The 16,819-nt window shown below is 37.2% G+C and overlaps 1 protein-coding gene across 1 annotated transcript in view; it reads left to right on the plus strand.

Moving 5' to 3' along the window:
* LOC132700811 (calcium-activated potassium channel slowpoke) overlaps window positions 1–16,819 on the plus strand; it is a 44,677-nt gene that overhangs the window by 5,071 nt on the left and 22,787 nt on the right. The window contains exons 4-10 of the mRNA XM_060668359.1: window positions 160–256; window positions 315–426; window positions 490–641; window positions 4,686–4,853; window positions 12,804–12,895; window positions 13,681–13,791; window positions 16,377–16,482. Of these exons, the coding sequence (XP_060524342.1) occupies window positions 160–256; window positions 315–426; window positions 490–641; window positions 4,686–4,853; window positions 12,804–12,895; window positions 13,681–13,791; window positions 16,377–16,482 (838 nt within the window). The remainder of the gene's footprint in view (window positions 1–159; window positions 257–314; window positions 427–489; window positions 642–4,685; window positions 4,854–12,803; window positions 12,896–13,680; window positions 13,792–16,376; window positions 16,483–16,819) is intronic.

Raw genomic sequence — 16,819 nt, forward strand, 5'->3', positions numbered from 1 at the left:
GCATGTTGCTTTTCTCAACATACTTATTTTTTCGAAGCCCCAACTACGAAGTCTTAAAGACAACATGTTTAGGTTTACTAATTGGCCACGCCCCTTCGTGGTATTAATAAATATAATTAATGATTGGCGGTTTTATTAATAACCTGTTTTTTTTCTTAGGGAACAGGTGGAGAATTGCCAAAAGTGGAGCGAAAACGTGACTCAACAAATCGACCTTGCCTTCAATATATTTTTTATGGTGTATTTTTTTATACGAGTAAGTCTAGAGCTAACGCCGAACTTAAACTTTGTGAATTTTCGCCTTCTGTTCACAGTTTATAGCGGCTAGTGATAAGTTATGGTTCATGCTAGAGATGTACTCGTTCGTCGATTATTTCACGATACCCCCGTCGTTTGTTTCGATTTACCTGGACCGTACGTGGATCGGTGAGTTTGTCGGATCCGTTTCGTTCGATCCGGGTGCGTTCAACTGAGGACGTCTTCCCGTAGGGCTCCGATTTCTTCGTGCCCTACGCCTTATGACGGTCCCCGACATCCTGCAGTACCTCAACATTTTGAAGACTTCCAGTTCCATACGTCTTGCTCAGCTAGTATCGATATTTATATCCGTTTGGCTTACCGCCGCAGGCATCATCCATTTGGTGAGTGGGTATACGATACGTGGACTATGTACGAGGTGTGTTCAAAAACTAAGACGACTTTTGAGTTTTATCAAAAATTATTTATTTATTTATTAAAATTAATGTCGTCCCCAGATATAATACGCTTGTGCCAACGTTGTTCCTAATGCTTGAAGAACTTCTGGTAAGCACTTTCTGAGTTTTTCCAGCAATTTTTTCTTTATCCTCCTTCCTTACATGGGTTTCTTGAGTTTTGAGAACAGGAAAAAGTCCCGGGGGGCTATATCCGGTGAATATGGTGGCTGAGGCACGATTGTGGTTTTGTTTTTGGCCAAAAAGTTAGACACAAGCAACTATCAGTGAGCAGGTGGGTTATCGTGATGCAAAATCCATGAATTGTTTTCCCACAATTCCGGACGTTATCTTCGTATTGCTTCTCGCAAACTCTTGATGTACTACGGCACGACAATCAAAGAAAACAGTAAGTGAAACCTTGACATTTGATCGAACTGGACGTGCTTTTTTTCGGTTTTGGCGATTCTCGATTCTTCCATTGGGTCAACGGGGTTTTGGTTTCCACGTCATAACCATATACGCATGACTCGTCAATTATGACCTTTTTGAGCACATCAGGATAATCACTGACGCCGTTTAACAGCTCTTGAGCAATGCTCCTTCGACGGTCCTTTTGTTCAAAATGAAGCAGTTTGGCAACAAATTTTGCTGCTACACGTTTCATGTCCAAAACTTAGTAACAAGTAGATTCACTATGTGCGGTTGAAACATTTCAACGCTTCTGTATCACAAAAAAATAGTAAACGTGCGTGCAATATAACAAAAAAAATATCGAATATCGAGTATACGTAGCACGTTCAATTACAAACTTCACCTTACTTTTTGAACACACCTCGTATAGTCAAGCTACTTCTTCTAGAAATATATATATTTTCGCACTGTTTTATGACCATAATTTTCTATAAACTAACCATATATAACCGTAATATATATATATATATATATATATATATATATATATATATATATATATATATATATATATATATATATATATATATATATATATATATATATATATATATATATATATATTACGGAGGAATTATTATTACAAAAACACACCATCTATTATTGGCTATTATTTACAAAAGGGATACGTTTCCTTAAAGTTGCTTTATCCGCATCACCATTTATTGTCTGAGGCTCAAAAGATTAAATCAGCGGATTCTCTAGTGTTAAATTGCTTTAACTATTGTGATCCATGCCTAGATAAAACTGACACATATAGAATTGAGAGAGTGCAAAAAATTTTTTTGCTGTTAATTTATGGTATAAGAAAATATGATCCAGTCTCACACAAACTACGGGATGCTAAGTGGTTGAATATGCTGAGTAGGCGTAGACTACACTCCTTTGGTATTTTTTCACAACATTATTTTTAATAACAGTCCTCCTTACTTGACAAACATATCGGACAGAAGTTCACAGATTGAACCTTAGATTTAGGGGTCTTATCTCTCCATCACCACACAGGAAGTCTCTTTCTCAAAGAAGCTTCTCCTATAACGTTTACAAACTTTACGATACCGTTCCTGCCTCTTTAAAAGCTTTATCGCTATTAAACTTCAAAAAAAAAAAAGACAAGAAATATTCAGCCAACAAGCAAATTGCAATAATTGCAAAAAATGTATAGGATTGAATTATGTTACTTCTATCATTCTTCTTAACTAAACCTAAAGAAAATATTGTCGTCGAAAAATAATGCCGATAAATAATAAAATAAAATAAATTGCAAAGCGTTGCACGTCGAATAAAAATATTTTTTGGAAAAATGATTTAGTTTAGGTATTATATTTTGCACCAACATTTATCAATTAGGTTCAAAACAATTACATGTGAACAATGTAACCCGAATAAAAACAAAACAAATAAGCAAGACATCTAAGGTAAAAGAGAAATACAATTTTTATAATAAGTGTTGAAAATGTCCTTTTTGCCATATAATAAATGCATTTATCCTACGCATTATTGATTGCCTAATCCTGTCTGGACTATTTCTTATAACCTGACAAGAGAAAACCAAAAAAGAGAAACTGTATTTCAAACGATTTAAATCTAATAATCCAGGCGGCCAATGATAAAACCCACCTATCCAGGTTTTCGTACATACGATTTAAAAACATTCGCACATTAGAAAATAAAAATAGTCAATCTTAAAGCTCGAGAATGTGATTAATTAAACGATCATCTATAATTCCTAATCAAGTTTGAAAGTTTTATATGGCATCCCTTGAAAAATTAGCTTAGAATTTATGAAAAAAACAAGCATTATCGGTATTTATTTGGCGAAACCATTTGAAAAAAATCATCCTAGGTTCAAAATATCTTGGTTTAAATCAACCGTACGTGGTATGGATTTAACTGTTGTTTTAATATCTTCAATAAGCTTCCAAGACAAGGCATTCTCACACCTGTACATAAAATGCAATTTCTGTATTAGTGTAAGTCTCCACTATTGAATTAAAACTTTTATTAAATTAAATGAATGAAAAATGGAAAATCATCTGGTCCATGAAATTTCCCAGGAGAACTTCTCAAATATGAATGTGAAAAACTGTATAGGTACCTCACGATACTGCTTTAGAAATGTATTAACCATATATGATTACTATGAGACAAAAACCAATGTGGGAAATATGGAGTACCAAGATATGAAGAAAAAATGGCACGGAACGAAGAAACTCACCTAGTCTTTATCGACTTAAAAAAAAGCCCAACCTAAACCAAAAAAAAAACAAATCAATGTGGAACTGGTTAAATCTGTAATGAGCCTGTTAGAAAAATAAACAACACCATATTTCACTGCAGCAAAATGGCGAAAACCGGAATGCAGTGTGTCGCCAATTCTGTTCAAAACATACTGGACGGGAGCTTTGAAAAATTGGAAATAAAAATGCAAACTGTGGGTGGGCCTTTGATGGACACACACCATGTTTTACCGCCGATCATGTACCGATAGCTCAAAACTACGATAACTTAACTTATTTGACGCGAAAACTTACCAAAGACTCCAAATGAAGGGACCTAGCAGCGGGTAACAAAATTTGTTTCGGGAAAATCGAGATGCCAGAATTTATAAATGTCTCAAACAATTGAAAACTCAATGCAGTAAAAGACAAGACAAGATGATTTCAAATCAGGAATGCCGTCGCTCTATTGAATTCTGTGCTCAGAGATAAAAATATAACAACCAAAAATTAACAGATTGATATATAGAACTGTTGTGAAAAACCATCAGATCCTGATCGACGAAAGAAAAGAAACAATAGAGAGAAATAAAATAAATAAAACATAAATTAAAAAATATATATATTTTCCCTTAAAATTTGATTAAGAAGAATGATATAGATAAAAATTATGTATGAAATGTTTTTTGTTTCATTGTTCTGAATGTTGAATATAGTTTAAATTTAAACATTAATTTCAAAATACTTTATACTTTCTTGCAATTATCAGGCGACATAATATGCTGGATTCTCAAAAAACGAAATTAAAAATTGTGGATAACTTTTGAGGGTCTATATTTGCAAAACTAAAATACAAATTCGCACTGCATTTTTGTGCAAATTTTTTAATTATGCTTTTCTAATATGCAAAACCATTTTTCGATTGATTTTTGGTGTCATCGCCGGTTATGACAAAATAATAGCGAATTAACGGCTGTAGTCGATTCGTCGGGATCAGAGAATATTAAAAAGACAGAAACATAATTTCAAATTTAAAAATATAAAATTTAGTTTAAAAAAGAGGTAAAAATGTAAAAGCAGACCTCTGAAGGTCTATGCAATGTAGACCTGACTAACATATACACTTATTCAGGAAATATGACGATTACGTTAGTAGTGATACGAAGCGTATTCTTATCGCACTTGCGGGTGTCATCATTTATGACGTCATCTTTCCTGATTTCGAGTATACTCATGCAATTTTAGTACCCTTTTTTTTCAAAGCAACCGAGTATATCGCGAATTTTGTTTTTAAATTCAGCTGGAAAATTCTGGCGACCCCCTAGAGTTTAGCAACCCGCACCCGTTATCGTACTGGACATGCGTGTATTTTTTAATCGTCACCATGTCGACCGTCGGTTACGGCGACGTCTTCTGTCACACGGTATTGGGACGCACTTTTCTGGTATTTTTCCTTCTCGTCGGCCTGGTAAGTTTGACACGACGTTTTGAACTTAATATTACATTCCTCTCTCTCTCTCTTTCTCTCGTTCTATCTTTTTCTCTCAATATATAGTTATATAAAATGCTATTGTTGCGATGTCAGCTTGCAGCTTTCCATCTGTCTGAAGCTGCCGAGTCCGGTTTTCATTTTCGGTGCTTTTGACGCAGCAGCTGACCGGAATTTTTTCCATTATATACAGGGTTTTCGGCGCCAACCATCCATTGAAAGTTTATATCATAATCGTTTGTGAGTTAGGCATAGTTAGTTTATATCCGGTTCCGCAGGAATCGCGCCGCCGTGTTCAAAATTTTAAATTTGACACCCTATATCTTGTATCATTTTATTTTATATTCCATGTCCCACATCGAAGTTACAAATTTTAAGTCGTAACATTCAAATTTCAGAGCATAAGAGTAAATGGTATGATATACAGGGCGCTCCATTTAAAATTTTGAACGTCGATAACTTTTAATGGACGGTTCGTATTTGTATATCCAACATTGGGAAGTTGTAAATAAATGTAGGTCAGGTCACTGCCGTTTCGTTCATTAGCGACGGTGCAAAACTGCTGGTAACTTGGAGGAGATGACGTAGATTATTACCGGAAAGTGCTTTAACAAAATCAATAACAAAAGTTCATGCAATCGTATGTGAACGAATGCTTAGTGTCGAGATACAAGGTGTTAAGAAGTTACTATTTTTTAATCTTAACCATTTGCGTGAATGTCATGTGGTTTATTATCTTAAAAATTGTTTGTCACATCAAACATTTGCCTTCTTAAAACCCTACCAAATTTCGATATGTGACGTACTAAAAACATCCTGAATACTAACCATGGGGATTCTGTCGGTGGCATTGCGCATGGCGGTTTAACATCCGTTCGCTCCCCACGGAATCCCTTGTATTCGTCCCAAAAAGTTTGGAATCGGTCTCCACTGTGTGGATTTGGTGTTTTTGGTGTTCAGTGCGTGTTTTGGAGTTCGACCCCATCGTTTTTATGGAGGCTGGATGGCCCAGTAAGCTCCGATGAGAAGAGTAGGGAGGGGGGTGGCGTTTTTTGTGATCGGTTAAGGATTATTGAAGGGTCAAAGAACAAATGTTGGTTATATTTTATTAAGTGATGGTCTGTGACCAATGAAAAAAAAACCTCGACGGAAGTCAGTATTGGGTGAATGTCCTTAGTTGACGTGCCCACGTTATGGAAAAGAAGAAGCGAGACTATACTAAGCATTTGTCAACTCTATGAACTTTTTAAAATTAATTTTTGAACGTGTTGATGCTTGTCGCTCTATTACATCCAGTTTTGTGCCGTCGGCTAGAAAAAAATCACGAAACTATCATCAAATGTATATTAATTGACGACATAATTTGAACTTGTTTCCTCCCCGAGACATTTTTATCCGAACCCGTTCCTGCCAAACTGAGTCTCCTCGAATCCTTACGCTTCCGGAATATATACGTTTCATTGTGGCTGTTTTCTTTTGACACCGGATCTGTTCGAATTTTACAGTCACCCGGCAACGTATTGTAGTCTGTAAAAATATGTTGAGAGTAGAGCGAGTATAAAAATGGGTAACCAGACAGGATTCAAAAATATCCCAAACAAGGAGAGATGAAAAAAGAAAGAGTTCAGTTATACCAAAAAAATCTAATTTACCCGTTTTTATATTTGACGGCATGGCATTTAAATAATGCATTCGTTGTGTATCTCTGTTTGCACGTTGCCAAGTTTCTGCACCGCCCCGTCGCTTGTAGTCGCTTTTTTTGACGCTCTATATATATATACCGAACTTTTTATCTTAATACTGCTGAAAAAAATTTTATAACCCGATTGCTTAAACATAGATCAAAAATGCTGACGGCAAAGCAGCCGGTCGCGATTTAAATGCGACTTAAGTTGACATGGTGCCACCGTTTTTGGTCTATATTGCGAGAAAATCGACAAGAGAAAGTAAAAATGAGGCATTTCAGACTGTTTTTGCAGGCAATGTTTGCTAGTAGCATTCCGGAAATCATAGATCTAGTAGGTACAAGGTCCAAGTACTGTGGCGAGTACAAGAGAGAACATGGAAAGAGGTACTGAATATAATTTCAAAGAAAATCTGGTTACACTTTTCGCACACTCAATTTTTTTTGTCAGGCGTTTTCTTTTTTTTTTCCGTAACACCGTAACCATATTTTCTTTGCTGTAAGATAACAGTGTAATCATTAAAAAAAACGTATAAATCGGATGTGTACGACTTGTACTTGAGCCGGTCTTGACATGCATGTCGTATTAATCACACAATATTTCGTATTGCACACAGCCAGCCCGCACAATACTTCTTTTAAATACTTGTTTCAATCCGCTATCGAAAAGTCAGCATTATGGAGGTTACAGATTGCATTTAAAGAGGCGACATTTTTTGCCACCATGCTTTCAACTAGAAATACACATTGTGTTAGGAAATTGAGTTTGGAAACTTGGAGTAAAGATTCGAAAAAATCGAAATCGTAATGTTTTCAGTGTCATAGCTTCTCAAAACTCATTGTTTTAAATTTTATTCTTAACACAGTGGCCTTCATTCTCAACGAAATAAGCTGGTATTTTCTCGGCCCGAATACCGCACTTCTAATTTACAGAAAAATATGGATACCGATACTTATCGCGATATGCAGGCCAGCATTATTAACCTGCATGCTACAAATTAACAAAGTGAAGAAATGGCCTAAGCCAATACAATAACATGTTGAATTTAAGTAACATAAATATAATTAACATTCTCTAAAAAAATAATTATTAATAATAATCGGGAATTAAACGGTATACGACATTTACATCCAATTCATTTTCTAAATGCCCACAGTTCGTTTCTAAACATTTTCTTATACATTTTTAAAAATGTCGAACACGAAAAAATACGCCTAAATTATTTCTAATGACTTTATAGGTGTCATACACTAAAGAGGTTCGTCCAGACCTATCCATCAATGTTCAAATGCCTGATTTAAATACCTTCGTACAGCCAATTTTTTGTATCCACGAAGAAATTGCAAGTACATTTTTCCATTAAACGATTTTTCCATAATCGCTGCCCATACATTTAAAAAAAAAACGGCGATGATGTTTTCCTTCAATTTTTGCATGTGGGTTTTCAATGTTCTACTAATGCGAAATAACAATGCCATCATCAAATGACAAAATCAAATCATACAGTGCTTTAAACATGAAAGGACCGTGTCAGCCTTTACATTTTGAAGTATTCTTTCTTCTCCTGCAGCAGTTCTTTTATACCTTGGTCTCTCTTTATTCATATTATCCTCGTTCACCAAGTCTTTTGCGTATGTTGATGAATGTTTTGGCAGATAAGCCTCAATATAAAACCGTCGTGTTTGATCTGCATTTCCATTTTCTCTTCCGTAGCAAAAATGCATATCGCGATATTCAGTTGTTGAATATTCCTGATAGGCCATCACAGTAGCAATTGAATAATAAGCTCTTTTAATATAAACAAATTTTTAATGTTTAAGGCAATCTGTTCGATTTTGCAATATCAGTCTAAATAAATAAAATCGATAATAAAAATATTCTAGGTAAAGAGCCCTCTAGTGACAGATTTATGAAACATTTTTATTTTGTAATGATGACTTTTACTAAATCAGGGCTGTGTGTGAAATACCAGCTTATTTCATTGAGAGTTCAGACCACTGCATTAAGAATAAAATTTAAAAAAAAATTGACAAGCTATAAGTCGGAAAATTCGATTTTTTTACATGATTTACTACCATTATTTTGCCACGTTGAATCTTTCCTCCAAGTTTGCCAACTCGATTTAATACGAGTTTGACAATAACAGGGATTGATTACTTTCGAATCTCGTTTTTCCAGAGAACTTACACATTCCTAACTAACCAAAGTCTCGCCACTCATCGACAGATAGTAGCACAGCTTGTAATAACAAAAAAAGTTCCCCGCTCATCCACAGATGGCACGCCAAACGAAATTACAGATTTCTGACTAACCAAAGACCTAAATTTCGCCGCTCACATCTAGATGGTCGCGCAGGTCAATTAAAGATATCAAATTAGTGTCGTGTCAATCGTTCATTTTACGAGGACCGAATCAATCACTGACAGATTTCAATCAGTCGTTCATTTCAATACTTTTTGTTGCCAATATAAGGGTCACTGAATCTAAACAGTCCGAACGACCGATTCAGATTCATTTGAATTTGAATTATTGTTATGTCTATATGTTGTTTGCTGTTTTAGTTAGTATAATATTTAGCTGCGTTCTGCTTTTTATTACATCATGATTTTATCAAAATAGGTGCTACGTATTGGGTTGTACCAGTAATGCATTAAGTTGTTTAAATATTTCATTCAAGATTCAATTCAACACATAAGCAAATCTACCGATCGATGTCGCAACTCAATACTATAGAATAATTATAACAATACTCCTATTCCATTTTCTTGGCCTGTCTCAGTCATGCATTTAAATCTTAAACCATTCGAATGAATCGTATTCCGCAAAGGGAATTCGATTTGTTTTGGTACGGTCGGTCGATCGGTCGTTCTGTATTCGCTCACTTCAGACCGGTCAGGGCGGCAGCGAGAGCGAACAAGGTGATCGAATCGTTACGAACAAGCGGGATTCAGTCGTTCGATCCTACGAAGTGATGGAACCAAAGTCACCGAATCAATCGCGATTGACACAACTCTATATCAAACTAATCAAAGAAATATTGTCGTTAACCCGAAGTGAAACTCATATAGTGATTGGTTATTGGTTGAAAGCATGTATGTCCCTTTTCAACATTTTTGTCGTTATATGGTGAAGCGGAGTATTATTTATCGACTTCAACTTCAAGAGAACCGAACTTCTAACCGAAATATCGTGCACTGACCTCTATAAGGCTAGGTCAAATTTATCTGACACTTTTCGCTAATTTAGTGAGCTATTTGTCCTCATTTTCGCGTCACCAAATATATGCCATTCCCTTAAACGTCAGGCTAAAGCACTAATTTTACAAAGCTTTCACCCGAATATTAGACGCAAACATATAAAATCGTGCGTTAGCGACGTAGAAAGACGCACGTTGTTTTTGACACTGCGCGTTTGACCGTAGATTCGTTAATATAGTGCACTACTAACCATTAGGTTTGCCGTTAACTAACAATTACGACTTATATTTATGCGATTCCATTGTTCCCGGTGCCTGGCATCAATTTCTCGCACCTATCCCGCCCAAAGTGTTAAAAAAATAATATTACACACTTGTCGACACACTTGAGAAGGATTGCACAAATACCGCTTCAACTGTCAGCGTTGTCACAGACCAAAACAATTTCCAATAACTTGACCACGGAGACTGCGTTTATATCTTCTGGTTAACAATACATTTTCGTTTATCACACTTGACGTTGAACTTATCAACGTTATCTTAGCATTTTAGTTATTTTTATATAAGAACCCGGATGAATATAACACAACGAGTGAGTTTTCGCTCTGGCTACGCTATGCTTACCATGGTCTGTGGTTCGTTGGCGTTCCGTGTTTATGCAATCCCGACCAACGAATGCTTCACGGGATACAGAGCTACACGTACGCGAATAACGTTTATCTTTTAATTGGGGAGCCTGATGGGGTTTGTGGGTTCTCTGGTAGGCTGTATTTGCCAGCTGGATCCCCGAAATCACCGAGTTGGCGGCCAATCGTCCCAAATACGGCGGAAAATACAGCAAAGATATCAGGCGCAGGTATTGAAGGCAGTCACAGACCAGACCGGGCACATTAGAATATACAGGGTGCTTCGTCGCCGTCCGTCGCTCAAGTATACCCGATCGGAACGAACGGAAGCGTCCCTGTATAATCTAACGGTTTTCCCATTCAGATTTTCGTAGTGTTGCAATAAATTCGTTCCTCCCCCCTCACCCCGCCGCCCCACTTCGAGTTTTGAAATTTTTATAAGCCGTATATATATTGTTGTTGAATTTTGGAATTTGAGCTTTTATCGAGCGACTAGACCGGGCAGCGATGCAAGTCAGTTGGCGAGTGGCACTGTCTAGTACGCGTCAGAAATGTCACCCAGCGGCGGGACTATCGATCGGGTAACACTTCTGAAGCGGCCAAGTTAGATTTTAACATCCCTTTGGCATGCTGTATTAGGCTAGCTGACGCGGGTCCGTTCTGTATGCTTCGCGCCATTTTCTTTGTATGTTAGTGGCTTCCAATCTGCACCGCTATTGTTACACAGGGTGTTTCAGTGCGTACGGCGTGGTTTTTTTTTTCTATAAAAAAAAAGCAGCATACGATTTTCTCTGTGAGTTCTTTGTTGCTCAGGAAAGTTGTAGAAAAAGTGTGAGGCAATTATCGAGGATGCATCTAATTTGTACGTTTTTGAGGTCGATTTTCAAAAAGTTCTGCAACAAATTCAGTCTACTTTTGTATAGGATTAGTTGCTTGGCGGTTCTTATTAGACGTTTATGGACAATGGCTTACGGGAAAAACCTGAAATGTTGGTTACTTATTTAAGCGAATATGAGCTACATAACATTTTTGACCATGCGGTGCTGCCTGATATACTCGTAACTTTCATTTTTCAAATGAAACGCCCTATATATTATTACATTTTTCGCAACCCATACAGCTAAACCCTTGAATTTTTACTTGCGGTTCCCTATTAAATTGCTTTTTTATATTATATTATGAGAATTAACTTATCGATTACAGGGCGTTCATAAGATAAGACTCAATTGGCAAGTTATAAAAATCCATGTTACGTGGGAATTTTAAATTGTACACCCCATATTTTTTATTGGTACCTAAATGAGCAATTAACTTGCCATCTAAAACTACTAAACTGTGGTATGTTATTTTCACTGGTTTTCGAGTTAGAAGCAAAAAACAAAAAAACGAGTATATCTGGCAACACCGCATTTCCAAAAATATTTTACGTCGGTAGCTCAGATTTTTACCTTAAGTCATTCTCCACAAACGTGCGATAGGACATTCACCGTGAATATCAGAGAACCAGACGCCAACAAACTGGACCACAGATGACACGACGTCAAGTTAAGGGAGCAGCATTAAATTTCCAAGAATTTTCAAATTTTTTCAATTCAATACTTAGGAAAATATTTACTATATACATCGTGGTCAAGATTGGCTGTGACTTATTAATGCGGTGATTCCATTTGCTACTGCATGTCATTTTCCTCATCAATGTTGCCAACCTAAATTGCCACACTATGGTGAATCCATGTAGGGAGAAAAAACAGCTCATTTTATGAATCCACGCTACGAAATGGCCCACCAACCGAAACACTCTGCCCGTTTTTGGGTTTTTTCGTAATCCAATTGTGTGTTAACAAATTAACAGTCGAGCATACAGAATGCGGACCGTTAAGAGGATAGTCCAGCGGAGTGATCCGCGAGAACTAAATATTTAGTGCTATGGATCGTGTTGCCCCCCTGAGTTCCGACTTAGACCATAGACTATATAGCCCCGTAGTCAGATAGAAGCACCTTAAATGCCTGCACAGCCTAACGAGCCACGCACGCGCGTCGTAACGAATGTGCGGGACGCGTCGAAATTTGCGCCTCGTGCCCGTTCCAAGCGACACCTGTCGATTGGATCCGGCACCACCGCGGGAACGCGACCAGATGTCGCCACTAGAAAAAATAACACATTCACCAATAAGGCTCCTCAATTTTTACAATATGGTTACTCGATATATTATAGGGCTTTGTTTCAGTGTGTGAGGAAATCCCGCCCACTGCACCCTCTTCCCGTTTTGCCCCCGCCGGGTCCTCCCCCGTTGTCCACGTCCGCCTCCCGTCCCGTGTGCGCGTACGCCGATTTTGGTTGTGTCTTGCGAAATGCAACCAACGCGCTTTGTACAATACCGCCTGTCCGAATATTATGCAACTGTTTGTTTGTCCGGAATAGGCGATTTTCGCCAGTTGTATCCCAGAGATCATTGACTTGATCGGGACTAGGCCGAAATACGGAGGCACCCTGAAGAACGAACGCGGTCGAAGGTGAGAAACTCTAGAATTTGTTTGCATTATGGGCCGAGAGACGTACATATATAGACGTGAGATTCGATAGTGATTCGCGGGGTTGGGCAAAAAAAAAATAGAATCCGACCCAAGACAAACGGATCCCAGAGTGTTTAGTCTGTGCGTAGAGTTGTGTGACGTTTGTCTTGGTCGCGCGCGCCAATCGAACACGCGGCCTTAGCGTTTCTCTTTATGACCTCGCGCCCTCCCCCGTATAGAGAAATCCGTTGGTGTTCACTGATTCCTGCACGCTTCTTTGTCTCTCTCCTTCGGTGTTTTCCTCTTTTTGTGTACATATACGCAGTTTTTCCTCTGTAGGTGTCAGCCGGCGTGACGGCCCACTTTCGCCACCTAAATGTGTTACTTTTTTGCTTGCTGGTATTATATACGGGGAAAATTGACGGTGGTTTGCATGTGTCGCAGTCTCTAACTTGGAAATCGTGCCGGTTTGAGATGGACGTTGACCTCTTTGACCGACACGGTTCTGGTTCATATCCATGTGCGTGGCAAGGCTGTGGTTAGGCGATCTCACGTTAATGTTTTAATTTAATTTTTTTTTTGTAAATAGTACTCTTTACCTTTCGCGGAATTGGACCGGCGAGATTTGCATGCGTTTGTGATTAATCCACTAACCGCGTCTACTAACGGAAGTTTCGATTGCGTAGTAGTTAGAGGCACTTTTTTTTTTAATTAGAGCATCCCTTGAACTAACGAAAGTCTCCCGCGGTACGGCCCGCAATATTAACGCGATTTTTTGTGAACAGGCATATAGTGGTCTGCGGACATATAACGTACGAATCGGTGTCCCACTTCCTGAAGGACTTTTTGCACGAGGACCGGGAGGACGTCGACGTCGAGGTCGTGTTCTTGCATAGGTAAACGATTTAATTGCTTGTTTTTTAATTAGCGGATGAGAGCCACTATTTAATTAAAAAAAAAACGATTTTCAAGAAGGATTATAATTTGCAAATCAAAAAATATCTTTGAGGAAGCGAAAATTTTGCTAAATGTCATTCTGTCCGTAAGATCGAGTAGGGTCCAGAACCGGCGTACACTATCTACTTGCGTATGAACAAAAAACTAACCTAGCGATAATTTTGAAGGACATTCTTTTCTTCGACAGCTATTCCGAGTGATAATTGTGCCTAAATCCTCTTAAATTATTCGAGGAGCGTTAATTACATAAAATATTGGTTTTACAGAGTATGCCTTTAAGTTATTATCGATTTCTTATACATTTTGTCTCACCTAAGAATTGTACACCCTTGTAAAATATTTGTATATTTTTCGATTTTGTTAGTTAGATCTCTGAAATATGCACCAAAACCTTGTTTTGCTTATTGCTTCAACTTAAAGTTATGGGCAACTGAAACTATTTAACAAAAGAAGGAGAAAAGTACTATTAGAGATATTTAAAAAAATGAACCAGCAACGCATTCTTATTCAGGAGTACTGAGAACCCGACTATACCAATTTTTATATAATGTTTCGATGTATACATTGCTGTAAAATCTTTGATTTCCGTTTGATTCCGTTCAAGTACACGGTGCTCGAAATATGGCGGGCGCTTCGCTAAAGCATTACTCCTATGGAATGTTTGTTTATGGCTCAATTTTGATAATAATAATAAATAAATGTTTCACTGAAAGACTAATGACTTTCTTAAAATCAGATATGATTAGAGATAATTAGATATGAACTAAAGAAAATAATAAATATATCAAAATCGACTGTTGATTATACTATTATTATTATATTAAAATGATACTAAAAAATAAGTGGCCCTTAAAAAGAATTTTTTATCGTTATTTTTGAAATATGTATAATTAAAATTGATATTAAAATCACATACCAAATAATCGTTATTTACAAGGTTTACAATATTTATTTTTTGATAACATATAAAACTTTGGTCATTGGTCCAGTCACTTTTAGGTAGTCCAGAATACGAATCTGTTATCATTTTCAATTTAAAAAATCTCTCTAAAAGTACTTCTCGATTTTCCGCTTCAAGAAACTCTGTCAGTTAGCCATGACTTTAGTCGATGCTATATGAAAAAACCGTTTCATTTCTCGTCAGTAAGATCTATCCAGCAAAAAGGGATGATCGAAATTGCTTAATGCTTAACCGAATTTGGAAAAAACCCTAATTGACTTTAGATTGATGTAAAAAAAAACATAAAGTTTTACTGCGTTAACAAAAAAAAGTCGTCAAAATCAAACCGTAATCAAAGATTTTACAACGACGTACTGCCTTAAGCAGCGCATAAACGATAGTTCGAACACCCTCTATTGAAATATTAAAGAAATTGGTACAGTTGGGTTCTAAGTCCTCCTGAATAAGAATTCTTTGGCAATTTATTTTTTTTTAAATCCGCAATAGTATGTCTCTCTTCTCTCTCTTTTATAAGTAGTCCCAGTTGAAGCACTCATGAAAACAATGTTTTAGTGCATTTTTCAGAGATCTATCCAACAAAAAAAAAATCAAAATCAATCTGCAATAAAGATTTCACAAAGGTGTACAGTACTTAAGTGGGATATACTGTCCAAGAATCCATTTCAATTTTCCTGTAAATATTTATACTTTGGTCTAAATCGGACGTGTCCAAAAGTGTCGATTAGTTTTTAGTTTGTAAGGACATGTCTACTATTAAATTGGGCCAAGAAGATAATAGTCATATCAAAAGTCCACTTCCCATCCTATCAAAATTAAGATCTTTAGGTAAAACGGTTTATGTGAGATCGATGAAACTTGGAATTTGAAAATGACTATTTAATTTTGGCCACAAAATCAATACGGGTTGTGAACCTGCGTAGACCATCTACTTACGGAGACGGAATAGACGGTCGAGGGGATATTAAAATTGACATTTTCACGTTTGGTAGTAAACTATAGCGATGTTTGTGACTCTCGATTTGACATAAATCGTCTTCAAAAAAAACATGAACTGCCCCTGGACAGTAAAAAAAATTCTAGTCAACATCATTTAAACGAAATAAGAAGACAAGGGTATTAAAAAAAATCAAGAGGGTGGTAAATTATGAGTGCGTAGTAGAGTATTCGATACCAATCATCCCTGACATTCGAAGAAGCACCCTAAGTGTACACCGTGCTCTTTCTAACTCGTGTATTTTAGAAAGGAACCCGATCTGGAACTCGAGGGTTTGCTGAAACGTCACTATACGACGGTGGAGTTTTTTCAGGGTACCATGATGAACGCCGTCGACCTTGAACGAGTCAAGGTATACCGGACAATGGGGAAGGATTTGCCGCTTGTTCTTTATCGTTCACGACGCAAATTTCATCGTTATGTTTTGTTTTCCGTTCTTTTGGTTCTCTTTTTGGGTTAGTTTAGTGGCTATATATTTGGTGCATGGTATCGACACGCGCCGGCGTAGAAACTGATGCCTTTCCGAACAATTAGTATTTTTTACACTATGAATTTTTGCCAATGTCCAGGAAACCGCCCGACCTCGAACTGGAGGGTCTCTTCAAAAGACATTTTACCACCGTAGAATTCTTCCAAGGTACAATAATGAACCCAATCGATCTGCAGCGTGTGAAGGTAAGCGGTCAGCCTCACGACACCCGGTATAAAAAAGTTGATTTGAAATGCGCGGACCGCGGGCGCCATTTTTTTTTCGGTAACGGTAATGACGCGAAATTTACATACGTATAGCTCCAGTTTAGTCAGTGGTTGTATAGGGAGTAGATTAGAATGTACGACGAATATCCGAATCGATGTTTTCACACCGTACTAATTAGCGTTAATAGCCTCCCCGATATAAATATAGAGAGAAACAATGACATTTGACAGTTAAGCATCTATTATTTATTCTATTATTTCTTTATGTACATTCTGAAATTTGCCTTTGAGAAGATTGGACTAGGGTATGTAAATA

The sequence above is a fragment of the Cylas formicarius genome, unplaced genomic scaffold, assembly GCF_029955315.1.
Source record: "Cylas formicarius isolate icCylForm1 unplaced genomic scaffold, icCylForm1.1 PGA_scaffold_4__25_contigs__length_36172078, whole genome shotgun sequence".
Classification (NCBI taxonomy): Eukaryota; Metazoa; Arthropoda; class Insecta; order Coleoptera; family Brentidae; genus Cylas; species Cylas formicarius.